General features: G+C 32.6%; 4 protein-coding genes across 4 annotated transcripts; 2 read left to right on the top strand and 2 right to left on the bottom strand.

The window, feature by feature from the left end:
* Positions 1-64: 64 nt before the first annotated feature.
* Positions 65-27,386, top strand: LOC105638929 (uncharacterized; the record flags this gene model as incomplete). The annotated part of the gene is given in 5 exon segments (NM_001307968.1): positions 65-383; positions 1,831-2,042; positions 7,678-7,726; positions 26,709-26,727; positions 27,377-27,386. Coding segments are annotated over 2 exon segments (351 nt in total). The 5' UTR covers positions 65-85.
* On the top strand, positions 7,628-12,393 carry LOC149493526 (EamA-like transporter family protein). The gene is made up of 5 exons (XM_089725978.1): positions 7,628-8,254; positions 9,779-10,028; positions 10,121-10,328; positions 11,716-11,947; positions 12,046-12,393. The coding sequence occupies exons 1-5, from the start codon at positions 8,144-8,146 to the stop codon at positions 12,271-12,273; spliced, it is 1,029 nt and encodes a 342-aa protein (XP_089582104.1). The 5' UTR covers positions 7,628-8,143; the 3' UTR covers positions 12,274-12,393.
* Positions 12,901-14,777, bottom strand: LOC105638927 (Adenine nucleotide alpha hydrolases-like superfamily protein). Its single transcript, XM_012222836.4, has 3 exons — positions 14,117-14,777; positions 13,428-13,549; positions 12,901-13,296 (listed from the first exon to the last, which is right to left on the bottom strand). The coding sequence occupies exons 1-3, from the start codon at positions 14,495-14,497 to the stop codon at positions 13,146-13,148; spliced, it is 654 nt and encodes a 217-aa protein (XP_012078226.1). The 5' UTR covers positions 14,498-14,777; the 3' UTR covers positions 12,901-13,145.
* On the bottom strand, positions 18,377-27,446 carry LOC105638926 (P-loop containing nucleoside triphosphate hydrolases superfamily protein). The gene is given in 17 exon segments (XM_012222834.4): positions 18,377-18,831; positions 18,834-18,897; positions 19,024-19,179; positions 19,697-19,992; positions 20,071-21,263; positions 21,729-21,858; positions 21,953-22,044; positions 22,148-22,452; positions 22,604-22,698; positions 22,918-22,977; positions 23,572-23,784; positions 23,878-23,959; positions 24,997-25,082; positions 25,273-25,557; positions 25,893-26,036; positions 26,360-26,596; positions 26,966-27,446. Coding segments are annotated over 17 exon segments (3,780 nt in total). The 5' UTR covers positions 27,254-27,446; the 3' UTR covers positions 18,377-18,777.
* Positions 27,447-27,535: the final 89 nt, after the last annotated feature.

Raw genomic sequence — 27,535 nt, 5'->3', positions numbered from 1 at the left:
AAGCCCATGACCCAATCCCAATCGGCTCGCCTTCATTTTCAACGAGTTCCAACACAGCGCAGGCGGTGCTCAGTGGCCACCAAAAATGGAGTTCGCGAACAGATTGGTCGCCGCAGCAACGAAAGCCGCCAACAATAACACAGTGATAAACGTATGCCTCGTAGGAGCCTTTACAGCGTTATGCGTGCGATCCGTGAACCACCAAAAGGACATTGAAGCTCTGGAGGCGGAGAAGGAGTCTTTAATAAAATCAAATAAAGCCTTGAGAAAGACCATGTGGGATTGGAAACAGGAGCTTTTTGCTGAAGCCCACTCCGATTCTGCCTTGGTGCCTCTCGCCAGACTCAAGGCCATCTATGGCGAGGCACCATCGCACCCAACTGGTAATTCATTTTTCTCTTATGTATTCATATTTCTATACATGTTTTAAGGAAATTGATTTTGGATATGTTTCTGTTATAGCTGGATTATGGATTTTCCAATTAATGAAAGTCTATTTGCATTTGAGGGGTTGATTTATTTTTATTCATGCTAGAAGCTTCCAATTCCTAATTGCACAATGCGGCTTAGATAATTCAGAACTTTTTTTTTTTTTTTTTTTGGAGAGAGTGAACATGGAATTCATTTGATTTGCAAATGAATTTCATAGAACAAGAAAATTGATTCCATTTGGAAATGACTGGTCCCATTTTGATGGAATTTGATTAAAGAATGATCAGTAGCATAAGCTTAAAGATGCAGAATTGCGAAATGAAATTGGTTTAACAAACTTGACAAGTGTGGATTCATTATTGAATTCCATAAAATTTTGTGGAATTTCTGATAGAGTTTGAGCTTGAGAATAAAAATATGGGACCACAAGATTTTAGACACCCATATCCTCTAATTTGGGAGCACTAATCAGCATGTACTTCTATTCATATTTATTCAAAGAAAAGAAAAGGATTGTAATACTAAAACCTCAATCCAAATTTCAAAGGTATATTGACCCTTGAATACAGGGAAACTTTAATAGAAGAGTCTGTTTGATCTCGCCAGACATCTCAAGTTTGAAATTCCCAAATTATTGGACTGTTGTGAGATTAGGGAGGGGACCTACTGGATCTCCTAGTAGTCCCACCAAATAAAAAAATAAAAAAAATAAAAAAAAACTATATTCCCAAGACAGAAATTTTTTTATGAAATTCAAAACACTGTATGGTTTGAAAATCATTGGTTTTGGTTGTAGGTAAGTAGCCTGATCGTCTTTACTTTGTTGCATTTCATGTGAGAGGAATGCAACAATGAAAATACTTCAGTTCAGGTTATAATGCACTATGAGATTGATTGTCTAATGGACTTCAACGAAACACAACCACATTTGCAAAATTTGTTGGAAATCCTTATGCAATATGCTTTTATATCCCGTGAATTTAGAGAAGTTCAACATTGTAATGTGATTTTCTATCTTCAGGCCAAGGGATGTTTATGACTAAGATCATGGTCCTAACAATACCAAGTGATGGGCAGATAAAGACAGGAAATTAGATACCATTTTTTCTATTGCCAAAGCATGTGTCTATTACTTTTATTGATAGCATTAATAAGATTAATCTACTAGTTATATCAACCTAGCAGTTTCTAACACTGATAGTGGAATACGTATCTCCTCAATTGCTGCGGTGTCTGTCTAGTACTGTATGTCGTAAATAAATATTGCAAGCTGCTGGATATATAAAAGTGAAGCTGAAATAGAGATGCAAACTTTTTATGCCTGAATCAAGTATATTATTTGTTTGATTTGTTTTTTTATCCCTGCTGATTGATTTTTTCCTCATATGGCTTTGACAGGAGATGCTGGGAAGGAAGATGCAAAATTACCAGCATCTAAACTTGTAATCTAAAGGTTTTCATCATGAATTATTCACTTTATCTAGCATGCAGATTATAATGTAGCAGTGGCAACAGTTTTTATTTTATTCTCTCACTTCTGCTGATAAAGTATGAATTGATTTTGGCCTTTTTGGCATTTTGGGTATGATCAAAGCAATAATTTTCCCTCTTTCTAAAAGGTCACTAAATTTTGGTTGCAGACGCTCAAATCGTCATTTTTGCAGCAAATTGGGCAATTTCTAATTTACTAGTGTTTCTAGATTAATTGTTGATCATATCTGGCATACCATGTTTCTCATGTTCTAAATGCATGCTAATTATACAGCTCAAAAGAAATGCTTCTTGGTTTTTCATTTAGAGGTCAAAACGTTTAGATCATGACACAATGTAATGGGCAACCATTGTTCCTTCGCTAATAATCTCACTCCGTGACTCTGGTGACTCCGATGATTTTAACAATAACAAAAATAGAGGAGGATAATTTCATATCATATGAATTTGATTCTCTGCTAATTAAATTAACATGTATTTAACCTCTCAGTGGTAAAGCATTGAGATTTCCGTTATTCTAACTTGAGTTTGGCATGTTAGCATCAATCTTGTTTAAGTTTGGCATGTTAGCATCAATATTGCATTATGCTGTAACATCACATTATTTTCCTTTGAAATGGTATGGAGAGTCATTCAACCAATTACCAATGGCTGCCGACCAAAATATCACACTTTAATTATGCACATGTTCAAAATGTTCATAGCCATTTTGAGGGATTACCCACTTACCTAAATAGTCTTGAAGATGGACAAGTCAAAACAAATGAATAGGTTTTCACACTTTTGAGTTTGAGAGGGTGGATTGCTTGTAAAATGGAAAAGCTGACACTTTAAATTTGCATCAAATGTTTAATTTGGTACAAATTCAATTTTTAGATTAATATATGACATAAATTTTAAGTTTAATAAGTAAAAGTAGTCCGAAACCTAGGGCTTGTTTCAATTGAATCGTGGTTTTTAAATATGAAACTTAAGAATAATTCACTGGTATGTTTCAATCAATCAATTTATAATTTCTCTTCCTTGAAAATAGGATGAATTAGTAAAATAAATTTGATAAAGAAATAAATTCATAATGTGTTTTTCTTAAATATCATTTATTACAATAAATTTTCAATGGCATTATATTTTTTAGAAAACATTAAAGATTAAAAATACTTAAATATTTAAAATTATATTTTTTTTTCCAAAACATTTCCTTGTTTATTTGAGATTCTCTCTGTTTTTTCCAATATCACGGTAAAATAAACAATTATTTATATTATGGAAATTAAAATATTTAAACCAATAACCACTAATGAATGCCATTAAAAAATGAAGGTGATTATTGGTAAGAGAGACAATGTTAATATAATTTTGAAGTTCGCGTATTTAATAGGTCCCATGAAAAATTGAATGTGAATTATGTACTTAGCATTTTTAATATTAAAAAACTTAAAAATATAGTATTAAAATATTAAAGAATTTAATTTTTTTTTCTTAAATTTATTATTATATCTAAAAAAACACAATAATTATTTTCTACAATTTTTTCAAAAATCTATTTTCTCACTTCTAGATGTAACGATTGAGTTAAATTGCGTATTGTTTAATTTAAAATCAAGCAAGTTTAGCTCTTTAAACTTAGGGAACATAGTTTACATTTTTTCTTTTTTTTTTAAGATCTTCGTCGAGCAATTGACAAATAGTTTGGCTAATTTACAACTCTATGACTCCCTTTTACTTTCTATTATTTTTAATGGTAGATTAACGTAGAGAACACTTCAGATTATAGTAATTATGTGAGTAAATAGTAAATCAAATTAAATAATCTCTTATTATAATTTATATAGTGAGCAAAATCTTAAGCGACAGAAAAAAAAAAAATGGAGAGGATATCACTTTTTTGATTTCGTCCTTGTAATTTTTGCATTGAAAACGGTACTCAAAATGATAATAGCGTAGTCCACATCAACATAACACATATTTGAGAAGATTGTTAATTGTTAAATATTTATTAATAAATCAAAAAGCTTATATTATAAATATAAATATTTTGTGGTGAGATATCTCTGATTTAATTTCTCAACTTTGATGAAGATACATTAATATCAAATTATCAATTGATGACCTATTTCCAACTAGTGAAATGCATACTTCACCTCTCCTCACCTGCAACAGTTGCTAAATCAGCAATTAGGGTAAAAATTTCTATTTCCCATTGAAAAACATGGGATATGATTGATTTAACTTTTTAAGATAATCAAAATGTTAAGATTGAGAGAATTAACTAAATACTAAATCCGTTTTTTGTACTTGTATGGAAGTTTTTATTATATCTCGAATTTTTTAGAAGATCTATCGTGTTTTTGAAGTTAAAAATTTTGCGAATCTCTTAACAGCAACAATAATAATTTTTAAAGTTTTAACTTTTATACATAAAATATTATTTTCATATATGGTTGTTATAATTTTTAAAATAATAATTTTTATAATTTTTAAATGTTCAATAAATTGAACTTTACAATGATTTTTTCTAAAAAGAAAAAATATGTGGGCAAATTTGTATATTATCCTATTTTCATTGAATTATAAATTCATAATTAAAATAATTCTTTATAGGTTTCATTTTTTTACCACTTGGAATGTCTTAATTATATATGTGAGGGGAATCCCCATTCCCAAAAGTTAGAAACTTCACGCTTCATGGGTAAGGCAGGTGCTCTTTTAATTTCGAGTGACCTAACGGTTAAACTCATGTGCTCTAGTTGTCCTTTTTTTTTTTTTTTTTTCATTACATGCTATATACGATGGATAATATATCACAACCAGCATTGGGAACGGTTGAAATTGAAACAAACTTAAATAATTTTAATTTTAAATATAAATTATATCAAAATCCATAAATCCTCTATTTGAAAAGGAAGGGAAGAAAAATATTGGAGGAAAGAAAATAATGAAAATTTATAGATTTTCTTTCTCTAGCTATTTCTCGCACTTATTTTTGAATATAATAAAGAAAATAAAATAAATTTATTTTCCTTAGTTTGGGAGGGGGAAAATTTTAAAGAAAAATAAATGTTATTATTGAAATTGACAATTATATCACTCCTTAAATTAGTAGGCATGTAAAAAATGGTTAAAGTTTGTTAATTAATTTGGAATATTTGGATAGATTAATAAAAAATAGTGAATCTTTCACTTTCTTCCTTTATTTTCTCTCCAATTTAGAAAGATTCAAAATATGTGGGCACGGTGGAAAATAACTGAAACATCACTCCGTCTGATATTATCCTCCTCTTTTTCAAACAAGGAAAAATACATTTCTTTAGATATTTTTCATATTTATTTTATTTCTTTCAAAAAAAAAATATATCCGTTCAAATAGAGAGTAAAGTTAGCTGTAACCCAATTCATGGACCAAAAGAGAAATTTTTTTTATTAAAATAAATATATTTCTGACCATATATATCAAGAAAAAAAATCATAAAAATAAGATAAATTTTTAAAAATTTATATTGTCATAGATTCACTCTAATGTTGCCACATTATAAACAGAGTCTGTAGAAAATAGTGGAATAGAACCCATGACCTCTTATAGTCATAGGTAGCCCACCTTAGCCATCTAAGCCAGCAGGGGTTCTCCGCCACTTATTCAAACTTGGCTTTCATTTGATAATTTATTAGCTTGAATTTGCAGCAGGAGTGCCCAATACAATGCAAAGCTCATTAAAGTCAAAAACTATATGAATTAAATAGAATGATGAGAGAAAAAAGAGTTGAGTTGGGATTTTTTGGCCCTAGCTAGGAGAAAAAGTGTTGCATCTAAACTTTTTTATTCTAAGCAATTCCACTTTATTGGCAACTTCTAATGGATACCTTGCCATTGCTATCATAAATATACCATTAATGTTATATGGTTGTAATAATAGTTTTTAACTAACAAGTTGACTTCAAATTTTTTTTTTTGATTTATTAGCAAAATCATATTCATCCCAATGATAAAATTTATGCATATGTAAAAGAATCAGAATTTATAATTTTTATGATTTTTTTATAAATCATATCTTTTTTTAAAAAAAAAAAAAAAACTAACTTCATTCTTTATCTAGTAATTTTATTAAATTTGGTAATTCTATCAATTTTTTTTTGGTAGCACAAGAAAAAAAAACCAACTTCATTCTTATTTAGTAATTTTATTAAATTTGGTAATTCTATCAATTTTTTTGATAGCACATAAATGTAAACTTGATTTTTATGATTTCAATCAGTTTTTTTTTTTTTTTTTTTTTTTTTTTTTTTTTGTGTCGCTTATAATTTGATTTTAGTTTTAAATCAGCGGATGGAAACTTGGAAGGCTTCTATAGAGGAAGTTTCGATTTTATGCATTCTTCTTCTTCTTCTTTTTTAATTTTGCGACAAACAAATAAATGCACCTTAAAACAATACAGATTGTTTGTAATAATATTAATCTCACTCAAATTTCGGCAACTAAGCATCTAATAAGATGAATAAAATTATTCTTCTTATTCAAGAAACTATTATATTTTCAATAATTAATTTAATATACTATAACGTACATCGCTCATTTTTATTTTCACACAAACTAATATTGTTGCTTAAATAATAAATTTTTTACCTGCATTCTTTTTCTAATATACCTTTAATTTATATGCCACTCTAAAAAAGAGTGGAAAATGGTTAATAACTAGATAAATTAAATAAGGCTATATTAAAGAATTGAGAAACTAATTATGAATTAAAAAAAAAAACTTATAAGTTGAGACAAATGAATAAATTTATTTTTTACTATAAGACAGAGGAAGTATTTCTTAAAAATAAAAGCATCGTAATTAATAAAATTTTCCAACATAGAAAAAGACCAACAAAAAAAAGCATGTAATAAATTAAAATAAAGAATAGTAATAATAAAAGGAAATATTAAGGAAACTTATAATAATAAAATAAATAACAATGGGAGGAAATACGGTCAAAATTTAGCGAAAGAAAATAAAGAAAAATAATATAGAAAATAATGTTAATTTTTCTCTTATAATTATTTTTCATCATCGTGTTTAAATGTAATGAAGAAAAATTTTTTCTTCATTTAAAAATGATAAAATTTCATAGAAAATAAAATATTATTATTGAAAATTGACAATTATCCACTCATTTGTTTTTAATCAATAAAATGTGATTTTAATTATCTTAAATAAATGTTAATATTTGTTAATTAATCTGAGGTTTTTGGATAATTAATAGTAGCAAGTGAATGACTTACTTTTCTCTGTTATTTTCTCCTAAAATAGAAAATAAATGAAATATTATTTCATTTAATATTTTCTTTTCCTAAACAAAGAAAAATACATTTTTTAAAATATTTTTTCATATTTATTTTCCCTTTAAAAAAAAAAAAAAAACTCCCAACCGAACCGATTCGTTATTGCTTCGATATGATTTCAGTCTGAATGCGAAATTGTATACAACATAAAAATAAATTATGGAAGGAAAAATCGTAGAAAAATAGTAGTAAAATGTGGTGAGATGCTAAATAAGAGAAGAAGAAGAAAAATTTTGTGGCTGCGGATTTTATTTTTATTTATTTGGTGCAGACCCACTTAGACCCCATTACGTATGCAGGATACAAGCTCTTGTCTTTGGACCCACCGACCTGCGATCCCCGTAAAGCTCGGGGCTTTTATAAACCGGAGGACGGGGCATTAAGCAAAAAATGCAGTTTGTGGCAAATTAAGAAACATTTGGCCTTAATTCTCAAAAGAAAAAAGAACAAAGAAAAAAGAAAAAAGAAAAAAAAAAGAAAAAGAAACATCTGGCCTGATTTGGAAATATCATTTGCTATGGCATCATAATTAAGTGACAGACGTTTAAAATTCAATGCAAAAACCGCACAAACAGAGAGAGGGGCAAATCACATGGAAGAAGAGCTGCCTGCTCCGTTACGCCCTCCCTCACATTGTTATTCTTGTTAGGGTTTCTTCTTCTTAATTGTTCCTTTATTTATAATTTTTAATTGTTGTTTTCTCTCTCTATGTAACTTTTAGTTTGGTCTTAAGCCTCTTTATCTACTTTCCATTTTGAATTGGGAACTGAAAAGGGAAGGGAGTGAAATTGAGGTGAATTGGCGATCTGGTTTGTTTTCATTTTTGGGTCATTTGAGGGTTTGAGCGTCTGTGTGTGTGTGTGTGTGTGTGTGTGTAGGAGAAATAGAGAGGGTGGGGAAATGGAGGAGACTGTGTTGTGTCAGTGGACCGTGTTCAGATCTCTGCTTGCTATTCTTCAGTGGTGGAGCTTCAATGTTACAGTAATTATCATGAATAAGTGGATCTTCCAGGTCTGTTTTCTGCCTTTTTGATTGTTAAACGATCTCCATTTTGTGTAGATTTTGAATGATAACCTGGTTTTATTTATGTCGCACCACTTACTTTGTTTATTTTGTATAATTTGTTGGGCTTAATTTTGTTAATGTGATGAATATTTATCGATTTATTTGATGGGTATGCTAAATTATGTAGAAATTTTGATCCTTTATGGCTTTTGTTTTATGGGTTACGTTAATCTGAATGTTCAGTTTTCTGCGTACGTTGATGTTTGAGTCTGAAATTTTATTAATTTTGTTGATTTCTAGAGAAAGTTTGTTTCCTTCTATTATATTTTTTGATTTGGACGTTTCCGTCCTTGGGGGTTTGGTTCTACTTAGATTCAAAGAAGTCCCATTTTAAAGGATTTTTTATTTAATTTTTCCTCTTTCCAGCTATTTATGTAAAGTTAATAATTCCAATTGCCATGTGCAGAGTCACTAAGCCTAATAGTTTATCAGAAACTGGCGGTAGATGGGAATATATATTTGGCACTAAAGGCTTGCCATTTTTGAATAGTATATATAATCTGACAGTTTGATGGGTATGGTTGGGTTGGTCATCAGTTTGTCTGTACTTCAAATCCTTTTACATAATTGGCAATTGGCTTCTTCTTTCAGAAGAATTATGCATCTTAAATGGAGAAAATGACTAACAGCAAAGCTGTCATTTTTGTTTGCATCTTATCATGATTGATGCAATATTTTGATGTATATGGAACGAAACCTATGTAAAGCTAAGTAATTTAGTAAATCATGGTCAATGGAAGGTTATAAATCTTGCTAACCTATGAACTCCTTTGAAAAGCGGGAAACACAATGGAATGTGGTTATAAAACAGAAGGTAGATAATTGTTTGAGATAGACATATGCTTGATCTTGATTCCTTGTTTTCTCCCATTACTTTTGTTTGTTTAATAGATAAGAAAATAGGCATATTGAATAATGAAAAATTTTGATAGTCTGATGGTTTCCTTTGTATTTAATCCTGATTGCTGGAGTGCCAAATTATTTATGAAATCCAATTCTGGAGCACTTTAGCCTTAAGACTTACAAGCTTGCCCATGGAAACTTTTTCTTTTTTACCCAGTATTTTAACTGGCTTCACTTAAACCAAGTATTTTATCTGTCTCTCTATCTGATATCAAATTTAATTATCATAAACGGCTCTATTTGATATTTAGATTGTGTTTTAGTATTTTTATGTTCCTTTAGGATCTATTTCAATAAGTTTAATATTCTGGCTCATAATATCTTTGTTGGTCTACATTGAATTAAGAGGAGATGACTTGTGGGAAATTGTTGTGCTTAAAATCGTTCACTCCATGATCTAGTCATTTGCTGGTTATTTCATTCTAAGCCTATTTTATGGTTCCCACCTGATTTGTTTGTTATCTTGTTTGCTAAGATTGCCTTCTATCCTTCATAGTTCTGACGTCTGAGTTTTGTTATATCCTTGATACTAGTTTGCTTCATCTTTCAAATCGATGGTTTGTGCAGAAATTGGATTTCAAGTTTCCACTCTCAGTATCTTGTGTTCACTTCATTTGCTCATCCATTGGAGCATATATTGTAATCAAAGTGCTGAAGCTGAAACCACTAATCGTGGTAGACCCTGAAGATCGCTGGCGAAGGATATTTCCTATGTCATTTGTATTCTGTATCAACATAGTTTTGGGGAACGTAAGCTTACGTTACATTCCAGTTTCTTTTATGCAAACAATTAAGTCATTTACTCCTGCAACCACAGGTTAGCCTCAGATATCAATTACACAAGCTATTATCTCTTTGCTGCTTTCTACTGTATTCTTGTTGTCATATCAATCTCGATGTATTGGGCAGTTGTTTTGCAGTGGTTGGTCTGGAGAAAATACTTCGATTGGAGAATTTGGGCTTCTTTAGTACCTATTGTTGGAGGAATTCTCCTCACTTCTGTTACTGAGCTTAGCTTTAATATGTTTGGATTTTGTGCTGCCTTATTTGGATGTTTGGCTACTTCAACAAAGACTATCCTTGCAGAATCGCTGCTGCATGGATACAAGTTTGACAGGTAGTGCCTTTATTCTTGGGACGATATCTTCATCCACCGCTAAAATACATCTGTTTGTTGCTTTACTTGTTCATTTTGGTATTTTTTCTTGGAAGCCCTCTGACTGGAACTCTTTCATCTGGCTTTGGTTTGGATTGCTATATTTTGCTTCATTTGTCTTTTTAACTAGCATTTTGAGATGTACCTTGAGCATGCATAATGTGTTGAAATCTTATAAGAGTTTGGCCTACTTTGATAGACAGTGCTGAATTAATCATCAATATCTCTAGTTACATCTGATTCATAGTATCAAAGTCTTGCCATGTGAACTTTTTGATGCATACATGAAATGTTACCATGGCAGCTGGGTTTTATTAATTATTTTGGATACTCTAATGTATCAATAATAGTTATTGAGAATTGCTGCACTCCAGATTTTTCAGGACGGGTATTTACCCGACAGTTGTATTTCTCTGATTTATTGTTTTGGCTTCTTTGTTAACATAGGAAGTGGACTACATTATATGTTCTCATTTTGTATATATTACAAACTTGAGGTGTAGCTTTTGAGCACAGATAATGTTTGTATATTTTAGGCCAGAAACCCACTATAGACCATTCATTTCAGATAAATAAATAAAGATTGCTGAAGGCAGGCTAGAAGTTTAATGATTCAAATTATCAAACAAAATGAGATGCATACATTATGGCAAGGGACCCTGTTTCTGTTCAATATCTCATTTAACCTGTCTGTAAATGCGAAGACATTGACTAAGTAATTGCTGGTGTTCGCACATTGTTAAACTACTCAAAATCATTATAGAGATTTCCTTTTTGTGGAGTCACTTTGGATCTGCAAATGTGAGTCAAACAATTTTTTGTACCATATATATTATAATAGTATATGGTCAGAGTTATGAGATTGGGAAATAGATTTGAAGTTTTCTGAACCTCTTGTATTAGGAAACAATTCCAGGATTTTTTTGACAAGGCTGCTTGTTAACTCATACTCGTTTATCAAAGTCAATAAGATGAAAGTCAAGGGGCTGTTTGGTATCATGTTTGGTGTCTGTTTTTCTTATACTAAACGCTTCTATCCTGGGAAAAGGTTAATGAAGCAAGGAAATCTCTGTTTGCGTTTTCATTACTGTGAACATATTTTTAAATCTTAATACACCAATAAGAAAAAGAAAAAGATTTGAATAGATATTCTTCTACATTTGGGAACAAAGACCAAAAATGATTACCAGTGAGATGGGCAGTAAGTTTTTGAAAACTTTGTGCTTGTGTTGACGTGTTTTTCTTTGGTGAGGTGAAGCCAATGCATGTGAAATTCTTTGCCAGATTTACTGCCACATGATTTAATTGGATCGTTTCCTTTTGTATAATTTTTGTTGCACCTTTTCAGCATCAACACAGTTTATTACATGGCTCCTTTTGCAACCATGATCTTGGGTGTACCAGCGTTGCTACTTGAAGGTAGTGGGATTGTTGATTGGTTTCACACGCACCAAGCCATCTGGTCTTCCCTTCTCATCATTTTGAGCTCTGGGGTGCTGGCCTTCTGTCTTAACTTCTCAATCTTTTATGTTATTCATTCCACTACTGCAGTCACATTCAACGTTGCGGGAAACCTTAAGGTGAGAGACCTATAGGCAATTCTATCCTTACATGATCAAACCAATTATATTTTTGTCATCAAGCTTTCATAGTTAAGTTGTGTGTTGATTCTGTACAGGTAGCAGTCGCTGTCTTGGTTTCATGGTTGATATTCCAGAACCCAATTTCAGCTTTGAACGCTGTTGGATGCGCCATCACTCTCGTGGGATGTACATTCTATGGATATGTGAGACACATGCTTTCACAACAGCCGCCACCACCAGGAACTCCTCGAACGCCTCGGACTCCAAGGAATAGAATTGAATTGCTTCCCCTTGTAAATGATAAATTAGATGATAAGGTCTAATGAAAGAGGTAATACAAATATAGAAGGGAAATTGGATAAAACAGAAGTTCACTTTGTTCTGTACACTGTCATTAGATTACTTAAAAATTTTTAATATATAGTATTTATTTTTCTTGATTAGTTAATAGTTATAGAAAAATATATATTTATCTTTACAATTACATTTCCTGGTACTTTTTATGGATTTAGAAGTCCATCATAGCCTGCTAGGCTTTCATGATACAAAGTTGCACGCTTGTGAATGCATCTCTGAGAAAAGCTTAGGTTTTTAGCACACTCCAACCGAAAAGTAAATGCTGTATGACTGATGGATGCCTCAAATGATTACTTTTCTTGTCAAATTTTCAGAAGATTGCTAATTGGCTTGGATTTTACACGTCACCCAAAGATCTGTTTCATGCCTTCTCTCTCTTTTGCCAGTTATATTATACATATTGTGAAGTATAAATTTAAAAAAAAGCAGGCCAATAGAGCCAAGTAAAAATTCTATCAAGTGTATCAAATGGTACTGAATTTTTTTTCATCTATTTTCTAACCCAAAAGCTTATATCTTTATTTTATCTCTATTTTCAAAACAAAAAAAAAAAAAATTATGAATTTCAAAAAACAAATAGAAAGAAATGTTAATGAGAGTAAATAAACAGATTTCAGGATTGCATCCATAATAATATTACATTACATAAGATGCCCAATAGCTATTGGTTTTATCAAACTAGATGAGAGGGATAGAGAGGAGAGAGATTTTAATGACATGCCATTAGTAAAAAGGAACATCTAGTTAGCACTTAATGGTCTACAGAAGGTGATATTAGGGTATCTAAATAATAACACTTTTTATCTATCTTTTCAAAGTCACTAACTTTATTATTAAACTAAGCTAATAACCAGAAGTTCTTCCTCCATCTAGTGCTAATAAGGTACCCACCCACACTTTTGCTCTGCTTGCTCACTCCAATGGTTAGGCACTCTACCTTGTTAATGCACTGCTCCACAAACTCCTCACTGCTGCTGGCCCCACAAAGGCTACACAATAACAAGAATAATTTTTTAAAAAAAAATCCGCCAAAAATATTACAGTATTGGGAAATTTTAACTTCAATATCAGAACAGAGGAGAGAGAGATCAAATGGTGATGGTGAAGATTTTGGACTAACCAGTTCATTAAAGCAGAGGGCTTTTTCTGGCCCAGTACTAAAACAGACACATCCAATTTCTTCACTTGATTCATTACTGTAGCTAGCCTTGGCCCTTGGATCACCAGTGCTTCCACTTCCACCTGAATATTTGATTTTAACCCAGAGCGAACAATTACCAACTGAGGTGACAAAACAAAGCTATGACATTTTTCTCAGAATAACAAAAATATAGAGAGACAAAATCTCTCATTCCTATACCTATCTGTATTATGGACACAAGTAAGTGAAAACTGAAAAGACAAACTGAGGAGATGCTCAAAATTGTTTCCCTTGCTCTTTCATTGTTCAAAAACAACTGACTACTTCATTTTTGTACGAGAATAAAAATGAATTAAATCTTCTTTTATTTTCTGTTTAAAAAACATAAAAGTTTGAAGTTCAAACAAAGAATGAGTGAAAATAATCTAACAAAAAAAAGGAAATGATAATAAAAATGTAAAATCAAAGAATGTAAAATCCTCTTAGAAGCTAAAAATTGAAAAGAATGAAAGAGGAACACTGAAGCAGCATCTATCAAATTTCTTTTAAAGCGAGCTCAATCAAGATCCATTTATGCTAGCTCTCGGTTTCTTGATCTACAAAACCCAAGACTCCATATATTAAAAAAAAAGGTGATAAAAGTTCACTAAAACATAAAAAATACATACCTCAGGCTTGCAAGCCTTGCAAAGAGACCCAAGGGAATTAGCAAGATAAGGAGGAGAAGAAGAATCAGAGGCAGAGGGGATAATATGAAGCAGAGTAAGCAAATCACCCTTATTAGCTATATGAGTGAGTGCCCACATCATTGCATGCTTAGAATGAGAAGTTTGATCCACTACTACCATCACTCTTTTCCTCATAATCAATCCACCATTTTCATTGTTATTACCATAAAAATTGTTAAAACCCTCCATCTGCATTAAACCCCAGTTTCTATCACCTTCAGAAGTGCTATAGCTTTTATTATTAGCACCCCACCTGTTAGATTTGGATCTCCAAGCTTCTTTGCTACTTAGCTGCCTCAAGAAAGAGCCTGAACTTGGCATTTTCTTTCGATAATGTATTCTTATAGAATTTGTAATCACAGAGTTGTAGAATGAAATGGTACAATGAGCTATAACTCTAGAGAGAGAGAGAGAGAGAGAGAGAGAGAGAGACTGAGAGTGTGTAGTAGTAGAAAGTGAGTGACAAGTGAGGGAGGGAGGGATTTGTTGAGAGGGTAAGAGGAAGTTGGGACTTGTGAGTTGGTTTCAGAAAAAAAACATAAATAAAAAGAACTTTGATCACAAGAATTTGTATTTTTTTTGCCCCTTCAAATAAAGAAAGGAACAGGTTATCTGTTTTATTAATCGCGCTCTAAATGCTGCAATCTCATATTTGAAAGACAACTAGCTTTAAACACTATAACTATATTTTTAATTTATATGATTATAACATTTTTATGTGTTTAAATTTATTAATAATATTTTTAAAAATAATGAATTACAATGATAACAAAATATATTGTGATATAATAACGGTCTAATAAGTAAAAATACCATAAAATTTATGATTTCCTATAATTACACTCTATTGTTTAATTTTTTGACAAACATATTCTAAATGAAGCTAAAAAATCTCATGATTAAAATTAAGAAAAAATAGAATGTAATTGTTAATTGAAATATATGCATAACTTATTGTATTTATATATCTAAAATAATTAAACAATTTATATTTTTATATTTTTATTAAAAATTAATATAAGTTAGCATTAATAAAAAGCATTTAAGTTATTTTAATAAAATTTTATTCTAATAATTATCGTTTTAATTGGAAAATCTCCCATATAAATATTTCAGATATAAAACAAAAAAATTATTGGGATTAGAAAAAGAAAAAGAAAAAGATTATTAACTGAGAGAGATAGTGATAGCCTGAATCTGATAGGGTTAGGGGTTCTTAAAGGCCGCCTCGTGGGTTAGAGGTGATGCAAAGCCATGATTTTTCTCTCTTGTGTACAGGCTAGAGAGAGAGAGAGAGAGAAGAGAGAGACGAAGCAAAACTGGTAATGGGTGGGGTCAGTTCATGATGATGAAAAAAGGATTCTTCTGTACTCGAAATATCAGAATCTTTTTGTACGTTTTCAAATTTTTTTCCTAATTTAATGTTATTCATGATCTATCCATGATATGTAGATAAAGAAGAGTAAAAATTTCAGAACAATATATTAGACCCATTCTAATGTATACTGTTACGTATTATTCAGGGCACATGCAAGGAGGGGTCCATCATCATCTTCTTCTTCTTCTTCCTCCTCCTCACTGTTTGAATAGAACTGCATCCTCTTTAAGTTTTTAACCTTTTTCAGGTAACGCCAATGGATTTCTCACCCAGTCTATCATTTCTCTGTCTCTAATAATGGGGATCAATAATAATCCATGGCAGGTGCGGAGCTCTTTGAGGGGCCAAGGGGCTGTGGCTCCCAGATAAATTAAAGGAAAAAAAAAATTCCTCGTAGAAATGAAATGAGACAAATAATTTGAAGAAGCAATAATTGAAGTAAAATACACCAAACATACTCATGCATTAATGAACTAATTGCATTCATTAGAAGTTTGTAGTATTCCATTAGACTGTATTTTAACTTTTGCAGTGCTTTTTAAAGGAAAATTTTATTCAACTAATTCTCTGATCCATTTATTTGGTAGATAGCGTCAATAAATCATTCATAACATGATTAAATGCTACATTACCCTTTTTTTTTTATATTTTATTTGAATTAATCTTGTCCTTAATATATACAAAAGAGCTATTTGAGCAAAGAGAAGACAAAGAAGGGCAATATAAATATTAAATATATAATAAATGAAAATAGCAAGATTTTAGTATAATGGCCAAAAAGTACTGCTTACTGCTTACTGCTTTGCTTCTCCTCTCATTCACTAGTCAGTGGTCACAGAGTGTCAGGTCAGTAAAGAATCCCTGACCAAGCTCAGGACAGCCTATAATTGCATTTTAATTTTCAAATCTATTACCAAAATTATTAATTAAAATAAAAATGATAAACATAAATTAGTTTTACAAATATCTTTAAATCTATTTTTTGTAGTTTCTATAACAATTGTGACTTTTGTGTAATTATCTTCTAATTATTCCATATTTGACATGAAAAATTTATTAACCACGATTTGTTGGTTGGGTAATAAGAAATTGTTCAGAACATAAATTTAATGTTACCCTTTAGATGACTCTTGAAAATATTCAGTATAAGTAACACATGAAAACTTGCCCAAGGTTCTGATGGCATAAATAAATAATTAAACTGCAAAAAGCTAAAATAAGGGAAATGTCAGAGTTTGGGGCCCTCGTGAGTTGGGCTTTTCTGGTTAACTGTGTCAGACGGTCGTACTTCCAAATAATTGCACCCGCTTTGCTCGCTAATTTATTCTCAATTACCATTTTACCCTTACCTTATTAGTAATCACCATTATTTTTTTTTTTTGTAGTTAATTTTCCAATTACACATGTCACATATCTAATGTTTTCCTCCAATTTTAGCAAGTTTAAGATGCTAACCTGAATTTGAATTGCACTAATTATGACCTAACTGTATGTATTTATAGCAAATCCCGCTAACTATATTTGTTTTTTTGAGAGTATTCTTACGATCTTTTCAAATTAGTTTCATTTTCAAATTAATCTCGTTTTGGGTGTGTGAGCTTAAAAATTAATCATATTATACATTTTAATATGAAGAAATTTTGTCGTTTTGATGATGATTAGTATGCAACTGTTTTTTCTGATTAGAAAAAAGGTTTGACATTCACAAGACAAAGAAAGCATTCACGGGAATTAGTGTTGTGCAAACAAAAGCATAGTGTTCTGAAATTAGTTTATCTCGAAATGTGAAGAGAAGAAGAGAACAGACGAAATAGCATTCAGCCCTATCCTTCTTCCTTTGCACCTCGTGAATAGAGTAGAGAAGAGAGCAATACTCTATTCTATTTCTATATCGTGGGTGGTGGGTGGATATATCCCTTCACTCCATTCTGCTCTGCCAATCGACCTAACCAAATCTTTCTTCAACATATTTTATTTGGTGAAACATTTGTTGTTTTCTATTTTTTTTTCTCTTGAGAAAATAGAATATTTAGCAATAATTAAAGGTTTATAACATAAACAATGTAATAATTTAGTAGAGTATAAGAATAATCATGTGCTTGTACATAATGTATAAAAATCAAAATGTAAGTAGAGACAAAATTTTAAAAATAATCATATGACTGATAAATGAAACAAAAGGTATACTAATATGAGGAAGATTCCCTTGGGTATGGGAATCTAATTTGAGAAATTTTAAAAAATAATCTAAATTTATTTATTTTTTTCCAAAAATTTAAAATGATGCCATCTTATTTCACTCCATGCTTAATTTATTCGTATTCTGGAATTGGTTGTTTAAAATGTGGGGAAAATATATCACTTTTGAGGAAAAAGAAAAAGGGAATACCCCCCAAAATTAAAAATTAATTTAAACAGTAACCTTGTTCGTAAATAAACTTTTTTTGCAATACTTGAAAAATATATATATTAAAAAAAAAAAAAAAACACTCAACATACACTACAAGGAGATGGCATACCTTCTATCAGAAGGTATAATTTAAAAGATATAAAAATCATAATGGTTACTGCATTTACGAAAAAATAAAGTAGTCAAATATATTCAGAAAAGAAAAGAAGACATGAATAAAGGCGAGCCAAATGCCAAAAAACAACCTGACGGTTTTAAATTTTGTTAAAGGAATGGAGAACAAATGTATTTGAAGTTTATGCTTGTTAACCCGAGCACATAATAGACATGACAGTCCTGGGTTGGAGTACAGACTCTGAGTTCAATCTCCCCAATATTCAAGAAATAGATTCAACAAAACCAGTGCAAAGCATTTCTGAGTAACTTCCATTTTAAATAAATATAAATATATTTGAAGATAAACACATATTACACATCTTTTCTTACATTTGCCGGCTACTAAAGTGTATCTACATGCTCCTTGTTTGAATACCATCAAAGAAATCACTATCAACTTTACAATAATGCTACGTCGATGAAATTGTTAAGATACTTGCCTTCTGTATTGCTTTAAGGTGCTGTTGGCACGACCGAACATTTGGCCATAGCCAATGGCACAAATAAATCTATTGCTCCTGTCAGCAAATTGCACAAAGAAAACTATGTCTCCAATCCAATCCTACTGGTGCAACATTAGCCTATGACTACAATGTAGTTAGCGAAGATGTTATTCTGTGCTCTGTTAGTTTTCGTTATTGACAAGATCTTACCATTCTATCTAATATTGGTGTTTGTTAATTGTGATGAAATCTTCCCATATAGATAGGAGATTGAGCCAATAATGAAATTTCTTCAGGAGATAGCGTATTCAAGTAATTTCTAGCAGCTCGTCCCCTGCACGGTAAAGTCAACTGAAGTTAACTGCTGAGAGATTTGCCAAGACAGTTTAATATTGATGAGGTTACATGTTAGAGTAAATTCTAAAACTTCAAGAAATATTGTACATCATTGACCATATACCTCCGTCTTTTATTCTTGTTTGCATCTTCAGATAAACGAGAAGCTTCTGATCTCGAAATGTGGCTCAGAGAAGAAAGATACTCATAGAGTGCATCACCTTTTATTGTCATATATGCTCGTGAAGGAACTACAGACTGGACTATTGACTTCCACTCGCTGAAGACATACAACCATGTAAATACTCAGAATGTTATGTGAAATTAGATGCATGAAAAAAGGGTTAGTGACCATTTGGCTCGGATTCTAGAAATGTTTTTGAGAAACATCCATTTAGTTTTTTTTTTCAAAAGAACGTGTATTTGACTAAATAAACAACCAACCATGAAACATCTTGGTTGCATACATGATGAGCAAGTTGCAACGGAGTAATTCATGAAATCTCCATTTACAAACATGCTAAATTACTTTAAACTGTGCATATACAAGTTGGCAATTATTAAATTGCATGCCACATGAATTTGCATAACCTACAAGCAAAATCTCTGCCCCAGTAAAAGGAAGAAACAAAATGTCACATAGAAGGAAAAGTTTTAACGGTCATCACATAGAAGAGCATCCGACTCATTAAGAATGAGCTCCAATCCAAAAGTGATCCATATCAACCATCCATGTCAGTCTACAAATGCTGTGGAAAGTGTAAGCATGAGAAGAACAAAAAGGATGATTCGTGTACCTGTTTGGCAATATCCCATTCTCTGGCTGGCTCATCTCTGCACCTAGCCCAATATTTAAGGCCTTACTATTCTGCCCAAATAAGCTATTAACTTTCATCTCACAAGGGGTAGACGACACTTCCCAGGCCAAATCCACCTTGCTGTCGTAGCCCATATTTAACCCTGCAGTAGCAATGTCTTTGGCATATAAGCAAAATCCATGCTGCAGAATCGTTGATGCCATCTGCAACTGCTCATTATACCGGCTGAATGCATCTGATTCCTCAGAAAAAACTATTGGCAATCCCAAGGAATCCTGCAAAAGACATACTGAGATGGACTAAATATGCAGAGGACTAAACGTAAACAACTTAGAGCTCACGTTAACACCTACCATTGATTGGCACTTAATATGCAACAGTTCCGCTTCTGAAATTAGATTGCTCATCCCACAAGCAAGTTTTACAATTCCAGAAGAATATTTTTCTGCAGCAGCAAAATGTCTTAGATTCGCACAACGATCGCGAAGTTTTCTCCATGATTCTTGTACTGTATAAATTGCTGCAGAGGACCTCCATTTCTCATGCTGCTTGAATTTCCTACTAAAATTGATGCGGCTACATTCATCCATCAGTTGGTGTTCACTTGTAATGGTTTCCATGAGTTCACTTTGAGAATCTTCCAACCCTTCTTGAGATAATACTACAGTCACATCACAAGTACCTCCCAACAAATCAGAATCTTTATGCAAATTGGGCATAGATTCATCATAATTGTAAACTTCAACAGGCAACACGTTTTGCCTGAACTCATTGCTTACTGAAGCTTCTTCTAAAATTTCAGCCTCTTGGCCCACTCGGTCACACAACCTACCAAGTAATAATTCTGTTCCGTCATTAACTTCTGTCTCGGGAACAAACGATGATTCTGGCACACACGATAAATCAACTGATAAGCATGTGCCTTTTACATTTAAGTCAATTGCAGTTTCTGAACGTTGGTAATTGTTTTCCACCAGCTTTTCTGCTCCGGAATAAAGGTTCAGCTCAGTTGATGGGCTAAATTCTTTTTGCATGCTTGGACAATGGGAGGGACATTCACCATCCACTTCAATGAATAATTCATTGCTAATATTCTTGTCAGGAGATGTTGCTCCTCTGTCAACATCACCTTCAGAATCAGAAGACATCACCATTAGTTTTCTCCTACTGTTTCTCTGAGAGAATGGGAATGGGCTGCTTGAGGAATCAAAAAAATTGGATTCTGTATCAAAAAGAGGGATGAAGTCAATGCAATCATGGTCAGAGCAATTCTTGCTCAACATTGTTTTCTTCTTGGCTTCTAAACTGTCTGATCCATAAATTGGCTTCTTCAAATTGTTTTGCCTATCTTTGTCATCATATTTTTCTTCAATGGCCCCATTGAATACAGAATTTTCATCCATCATGTTTAAGGCCGATGTGATCTCCTTCACAACTAGCTGAGACAACTGAGATGGGAAATCCCAAGGGATCATCTTCGGCAATATTTGATACCCAGCTTCAAGATTAAATGGCATCAGACTTGACAGTTTTTGTGCTTCACTACCTGGGCAGAAAAAAAAAAGATTTTTTTTTTTTTAGGTCTCTCTTATATGCTTTGAGACAATGTATTGAACAATCTATAAGTGCTTGCAAATTGTATGCTTCAGTGAAAGCACTCTATAGGTATAATCTAAAACTTTATATTAAAATCAGTGAAAAGAAGAATGCAATTTTCACAAAGCTTGTAGATTTATAAATAAGAAAATGTGGATTTTGGAAATTGCCATAAACACATTCCAGCCCCTGGAAAGTCCATAGCTTCCCCATCAAATGAAATGATTGGCATGTGATCAATATTATTTGCATGGTTGTGCTGGTTTCTAGAACTTTCAACATTATATAAGTTTTCCATGTTACTATAATAGGAATGAGTTATTGAACTTCATTTCAGATCCATGTATATAAACAAAATCAGCAATGGTAAAATGTAACTAGCACTTATAGCACATTCAGGTGATGCAGGATTCACCTTTTCTGAAATTTTCACCCTGACACCAGAATTGCAGATGCATAATGGTTTTCCTGATATCTCTCTGACAAAATTCAATTAATTCCTCTACTAGATTAGGTTGAATATTAGTGTTCTCCGAAGAACAAACCTAGAGAGAGAGAGAGAAAAGAACAAAGAAAAGTTAATTCAAAGCAATAGAAAATTACAATTATGAAAAAGCATAAAGAACTGAAAGTGCATACCAGACATAGATGCTGAAGAAGCTCCTCCTCTAATGGCAGTTTAAAACACACCGTTATCCTGTCCATACTATTAGGAAGAACAGGTTTGTCACCTGGTAATCACCGGAGTTATAATTAGCAACAAGAAATAAGATAAATATCAGGACACTAAATCTAAGAGGCCAATAAACAATTTTAACCAGATGATTGTCTTACTATTGCTGGTCAGTATTACAGGTCCCTTTACATTGTTGGCAATTTGTTGTATTGCATTAATAAATCCATGGTCTTCAGAGAAAATAATATCCACATCCTCAAAGAGAATCAAGGGCTTGAGTGTTCCTTGACCACAGGCAAACTTTTCAGATGTTTCAGTAGCCTCACGAGAAATATCCTCATCTGATATGGGTATTACTTCAATAACCTCACTGTCAGGCTCTTGCACCATTTTATCATTGGCAGGGACTGCAGGGGACTTCATAATATCCATGCTCTGAACTTCTAAAAGACTTTCCTGTGACCTGGAAGAAATAGGTAATGTGTCATAAGTCGATGATTATATTATAAATGCTTGTCTAACTCATAAGCATTATTTTTCACATAAACATGGAAAAGAAAACAACAGATACAAACATGCATTGCTGCTGAATAACTCATAGAAATTCGACAAACCATTGAAGGAGTTGTGAGTCTAAAGTGGATTGTGACTGTGATGCTCCAAATCTTTCCTTCAAAGTGGCTCCATTTCGACACTCTGATGTATTAGCCTGCATAAGACAAAATGGTGATGCATTTAATTTTCCATGGGCTGTTCTAATAGTCATTGCATTGCAACTCTAAAATGAAAAGATAATTGCTTAAACATAAAAGATATGAGATTGTGTAGGTGAATTTACTCTAAAATCAATCAAGTAGGTACCACAAAACACAAAATGGAAAAGAAATTATAGAAGTTGAGAGAACAGTATTTTAAATTTAAGTAGCACCTCCACAACTCTGAATCCTTGTTCCTTTGCACAAGCATAAATAGCTGCAGATTTCCCGCTCTGCATAGTATTTTAACTTTGATTATTAACCAAATACAAGCACATATCAAATAAACAACAATTACATGAAAAACTAAGACAACATAATAGCATGTTAGTTATTTAGCAGTTAGCACTGAAAAACAGCTCCAATCATCTAACATCCAAAGAACAGCAGGCATCCTTTTAGTTGAAGCATGAAATCCTAAACAGATGTGGAAATAGGACTAGCCTGACCGCCTCCAAATTGTCAAGCATACAACAAAAGCAAAAAGACTTAACCTGACATGAAGCCAACTCATCAAAAAAAAAAAAAAAAAACAACAAAAAAACAAAAATTAACATCATGTTATTAAAAGGAATAACTTTTTATATACAAGAAAAGTAAAAGAAACAAAGTAGATGTAAAGATCACATCAGGGCCTCGTACTGTACAAAACAAATTTTCAGTGCCTTTGAAATAGTGGGTCTTGAGTCTCAACAGAGCCAACAGAATTACAAGGTAACGAATTGTTATAATATAATAATATAAATCATGATAGATCTTAGCTTGTAAATTCACAGAGAGAAACCAAGAAGCAACGCGGTAGAGAAAGATGAAAACAATTTCAGTACCCCAACTGGTCCAGTAATTAAGAGAACATTTTTAAGGCCGGCATCTTCACTAGAGTTTTCCAAATCAGAATCATGTTGAGAACAGTTATAATCAGGATCTTTCTTATCAAATTCTTCGTTAACAATGGAAGCTTTGTTGGTTTGACGGCCTCTTTGATGCCAATTGTAGAGCCACTCATTCAAAAATTTCACTGAATCATTATTACCACATATCTGAAGGAAAATTTTGGGTGACAGGATGTCAGAAAAAATCATGTGAAAAACAATGGATAAGATGACACAGAGATATTGGTGCCGACATCTTACCTCCACAGCCTTTTGGGGCTTGTATTTGTCTGTCCACAACCTGTTATCAGGTTGACTGGTACAACCAAGGTGAGATGACATCCTACAGCAATATGAGAAAAAGGACCTCATTGTTGGGTATATTAGCTATATAAAACACAAGTGAAGGTAGCAAAAGATGGTGTAAGTTCCTGTATGAGAAATAAAACAATTATCCCAAGTACAAAGTTCGTGAATATGGCCTTTCATGACATTATGAATCTGTGTCATGGAATCAGGTTCAGCATCAGGCATGCAAATATTATTTCTAGAGGTCTGTTGTCTCAGCTTGAGAATAAGGGGAATTAGTGCTTAAGGATTGAAATAATAGATCGGGTGCATGGACATATTACACATAAACTAGCATTAGGATGCAGTAAGCAATTTAAATGAACTTACGGAACATAAATATACACAAGTTGTGAATAATTGACAAAGTACTTGAATGCTTAAATTTTGTTCTTTAAAAAACAATTGATTGCAACCATTAAAACCATCATAAATTAAAGTTGCTGATGTTATATGGCACAAGCTTAAGGAGTGGCTCGCGTAAATTAGATAAATTAGGGCCTGATATATTTTGGGCATCTTATAAATCTTCAGCCAAGCTGGCTATGATGCTTGAGGTCTTGAATTGTGTCTGTTTATGTTTTGAGTCTTAGTGAGGTATTCTAACCACCTTGCATCAATTGGCACTCACTACCATTCTCCTCAACTATGAAGGCTAAATTAATTCATCTCCTTTATATCTTAAAAAAGTACAGAATTATAATTTCACCAAAAGGTTTATATAAGAAGGCTTCCATCTCTAATTTTTATTGTGATATTCCTTTCAGCCATTCAAAACTAAATAAAATGAGTAAGAGGGGGAAACATTGTACACACATAACAAAGAGACAAAAAGCCACAGCAACATGCACAAACATGCATTAATCCTAAAGCCCTAAAGGAAATCATCTGATAAATGGATTACATTATAAAGCAATATGCATGTAAATTACAATCTACCAAAATGTAAGCAAACTTGTGCATAAAACAAACATGGGTAGGAAAATAAGGACATGTATGGTTGCAAATGAAGAAGTTCAATACTAATCCCACCTTTCTACCAGAATATTACTTTGCTGCTCACCGTCTGATTTTCTTACACGGCCAGAAAGAAGATCGGCATCATCGACCTGGTAGTCCTGCCAAAAACACATTTACAATCTCAAAAATCATGATGTGCAAATGTGGTTCTGGACAATGACAATCCAATTGATTCTTATAATAATTAGTAAACAATTTATTTAACAATTATTGGAAAACAGTTCATATGGAAGTTGAAGTTGTAAGGAAAAAGAAAGAAATCATTAGGTCAAGCATTAAAATGCATACTATTTTAGCATCCTCAACAAGATGGCATTCCACCTGCACGTCAGATGACATGGCTGTTGCTGATGCTTGCTGCAAAAATTCTTGCTCGAAAGGACGTCCATGCAAAGACATATTATTGTGAAGAAGTGATGAATCAGAGGGATGCAACACACTGGAAACCTGATCAAAACATGACTTGACTGTGCATTCAAAAATTGATGAAGAGCCTTCTAGAGTACAGTTGCTATTGGCCAATGATTTCTCAAAAAATTCCCAATAGCTCCAATCAATAGTCACAGCTTCATCCTACGTAGTAAGAGGTCAAGTTCACTGTAGGTGAGTTAAAAAGTAAATATAACCATTGCATTAATGAAATTGATTTGGGAGTGAATTTGTATAATCTATCACAAATGCAGGGGCAAAGCTACATTCATTGTTGGGAGCACTTAGAAATTCTTAAAATCAAAAGAGTCTTCACTAATCCTAACAAAATATCAACAAAATCCTGCGTAGCCTTAAATATCAATATACTTTTCACTCTCAATATTTCCTTCTGGCAATCTCCAGACAACTAGCAGGGTTGGGTCAAAGTGCCCTAGCTCTGCACCTGCATATGTGTGTGGTGAATTCATGATGAATACCTGTTCCTTTTCAAATACATGAATAGGACCCATAGTGACGCTCTTAGGTTTTCTCTGAATAGTTTTCTCGACAGATCCCATACCCATTCTCCGAGACAAGAAAAAAGGGTGTATTTGCTTTCCAGCAAATATTCTTGAATTTTCCTGATGAAAAAGAATTAAAATAAAGATTAATGATTTTCAGACTACATATTTATGAATGTTTTCAAAACAAACTAATGACTCAATAATGAACTTTCATGTCAAAATTTTCAAGCCATTGAAATTGCGAAAACACCACAAGATTTTCACATGGTGGACTAATTTTACCTATCAATAGCTACTAATCATGGAATGACTGGCACATGCATATCCGCAAATCCATGTTTACCAAATGAAGAAATAAAAATAACCTCAATTCAATGACGCACGCACTGTAGCAGGTTCTCTTTTATAACAAATGAGAATACAAAAGCAAATTCACTAACCTCAGCAATCATTTTTGCCTCTAACCTAAGATTTGGGATTTGCGGCAATACATTCCCATTTTCCACCAGATGAGTAGCACTTTTCCCGTTATTTGCCCCATTCTTTTTCGGTGTGGCTTTCTTTCTAGGCGTACCATTTTTAGGTGTGGCTTTCTTTCTAGGCGTACCATTCACCTTTGATTTTTTAGGTGTGGCATTCTTTTCAGGCGTTGCTTCCACAGATGAATTCCCTTTTGCCTGTTTCACAAAGCAGATAAGTAAAGCACTCACTGTCAGCTATTTTCCATGGAGTAGGAAGACGAGAAGTGGGGAAAACACTGAATGGACACTGAGAAAAACTGAGATTGACACCGGTTTTCTATTTCTAAGTTCTCTCCTAAAATAAAGCAGAAAATTACAAAAAAATAAATAAAATACTATTGATTCATTGCATGACAAATTGTGTACTATATCATGCATTCAGAACAAACCGAGCAAATTGATATCAAGAACTTGAGATAAGTTTCTACGTCACTACAACATGCCACTTGCATTGCAATTATTCTTGCTAATCAAACAAATCTCCCTAATTTGAATAGCATTAGAGTATATCCAAAGTAATTTTACCCTTTTACGAGCTTTAGGAGTTTTAGTTTGGGGAGTTTCTTTTCGCTTCCGCGTTCCTTTCTTCTTGCCTTGACTGCCACAGAACTCCTCGTCATCACCATTCTTACTATCGCCATTGCAATCTTTATAGTCCTTTTGTTCATCTTTAGATTCTATAGCTGGGGATTTATGAGGTACAAGCGTGGACTGGACCAACCGTCGGCCAACTCTACTGCTCCCTCGCTGTTGGATCTCTGCATCAGCGCTGTCCACCATCGCTGTCCCTTCTCCCTCAGAAGGTTTATCCATGAAATTTATTAATTAGGTGAAATTGGGATTGAGAATTCAGGGTTTTGACGAATTGGGGGTTTTGGAGTGAGAAAGATAGGGTGCAGAAGGAGCGTGATCAGGAAAGGAGAGAGAGACTTGGAGGGAAGGGAATTTTGTTCCCGCCTAGAAAAGGGGCTGTTTGGTGGTGGTTTTGTTTTTTGTTTTTTTTTTTTTTTTTTTTGAGAAGAAGTTTACACTGAAGCATTTATAAGTTTAAACTCTATATTAATATTCTAAACACTTGGGTGTTTTAGATGGAGT

Source organism: Jatropha curcas, chromosome 9 (genome assembly GCF_041381405.1).
Source record: "Jatropha curcas cultivar XTBG-Jc1 chromosome 9, XTBG_Jcur_1.0, whole genome shotgun sequence".
NCBI classification, from domain to species: Eukaryota; Viridiplantae; Streptophyta; class Magnoliopsida; order Malpighiales; family Euphorbiaceae; genus Jatropha; species Jatropha curcas.
This window is presented reverse-complemented; position numbering and strand designations above follow the sequence as displayed.

What these genes read in the sequence shown, in the direction of transcription:
- LOC149493526 (XM_089725978.1), top strand. Translation starts at nt 8,144, where the DNA reads ATGGAGGAGACTGTGTTGTGTCAGTGGACCGTGTTCAGATCTCTGCTT. An exon ending in ATTTACTCCTGCAACCACAG is followed by an intron (nt 10,029 to 10,120) that starts GTTAGCCTCAGA and finishes TGTATTGGGCAG; the next exon opens with TTGTTTTGCAGTGGTTGGTC. An exon ending in ACGTTGCGGGAAACCTTAAG is followed by an intron (nt 11,948 to 12,045) that starts GTGAGAGACCTA and finishes GATTCTGTACAG; the next exon opens with GTAGCAGTCGCTGTCTTGGT.
- LOC105638927 (XM_012222836.4), bottom strand. Translation starts at nt 14,497, where the DNA reads ATGCCAAGTTCAGGCTCTTTCTTGAGGCAGCTAAGTAGCAAAGAAGCT. An exon ending in GCAAGGCTTGCAAGCCTGAG is followed by an intron (nt 13,550 to 14,116) that starts GTATGTATTTTT and finishes TCAAATATTCAG; the next exon opens with GTGGAAGTGGAAGCACTGGT. An exon ending in CCCTCTGCTTTAATGAACTG is followed by an intron (nt 13,297 to 13,427) that starts GTTAGTCCAAAA and finishes GTTATTGTGTAG; the next exon opens with CCTTTGTGGGGCCAGCAGCA.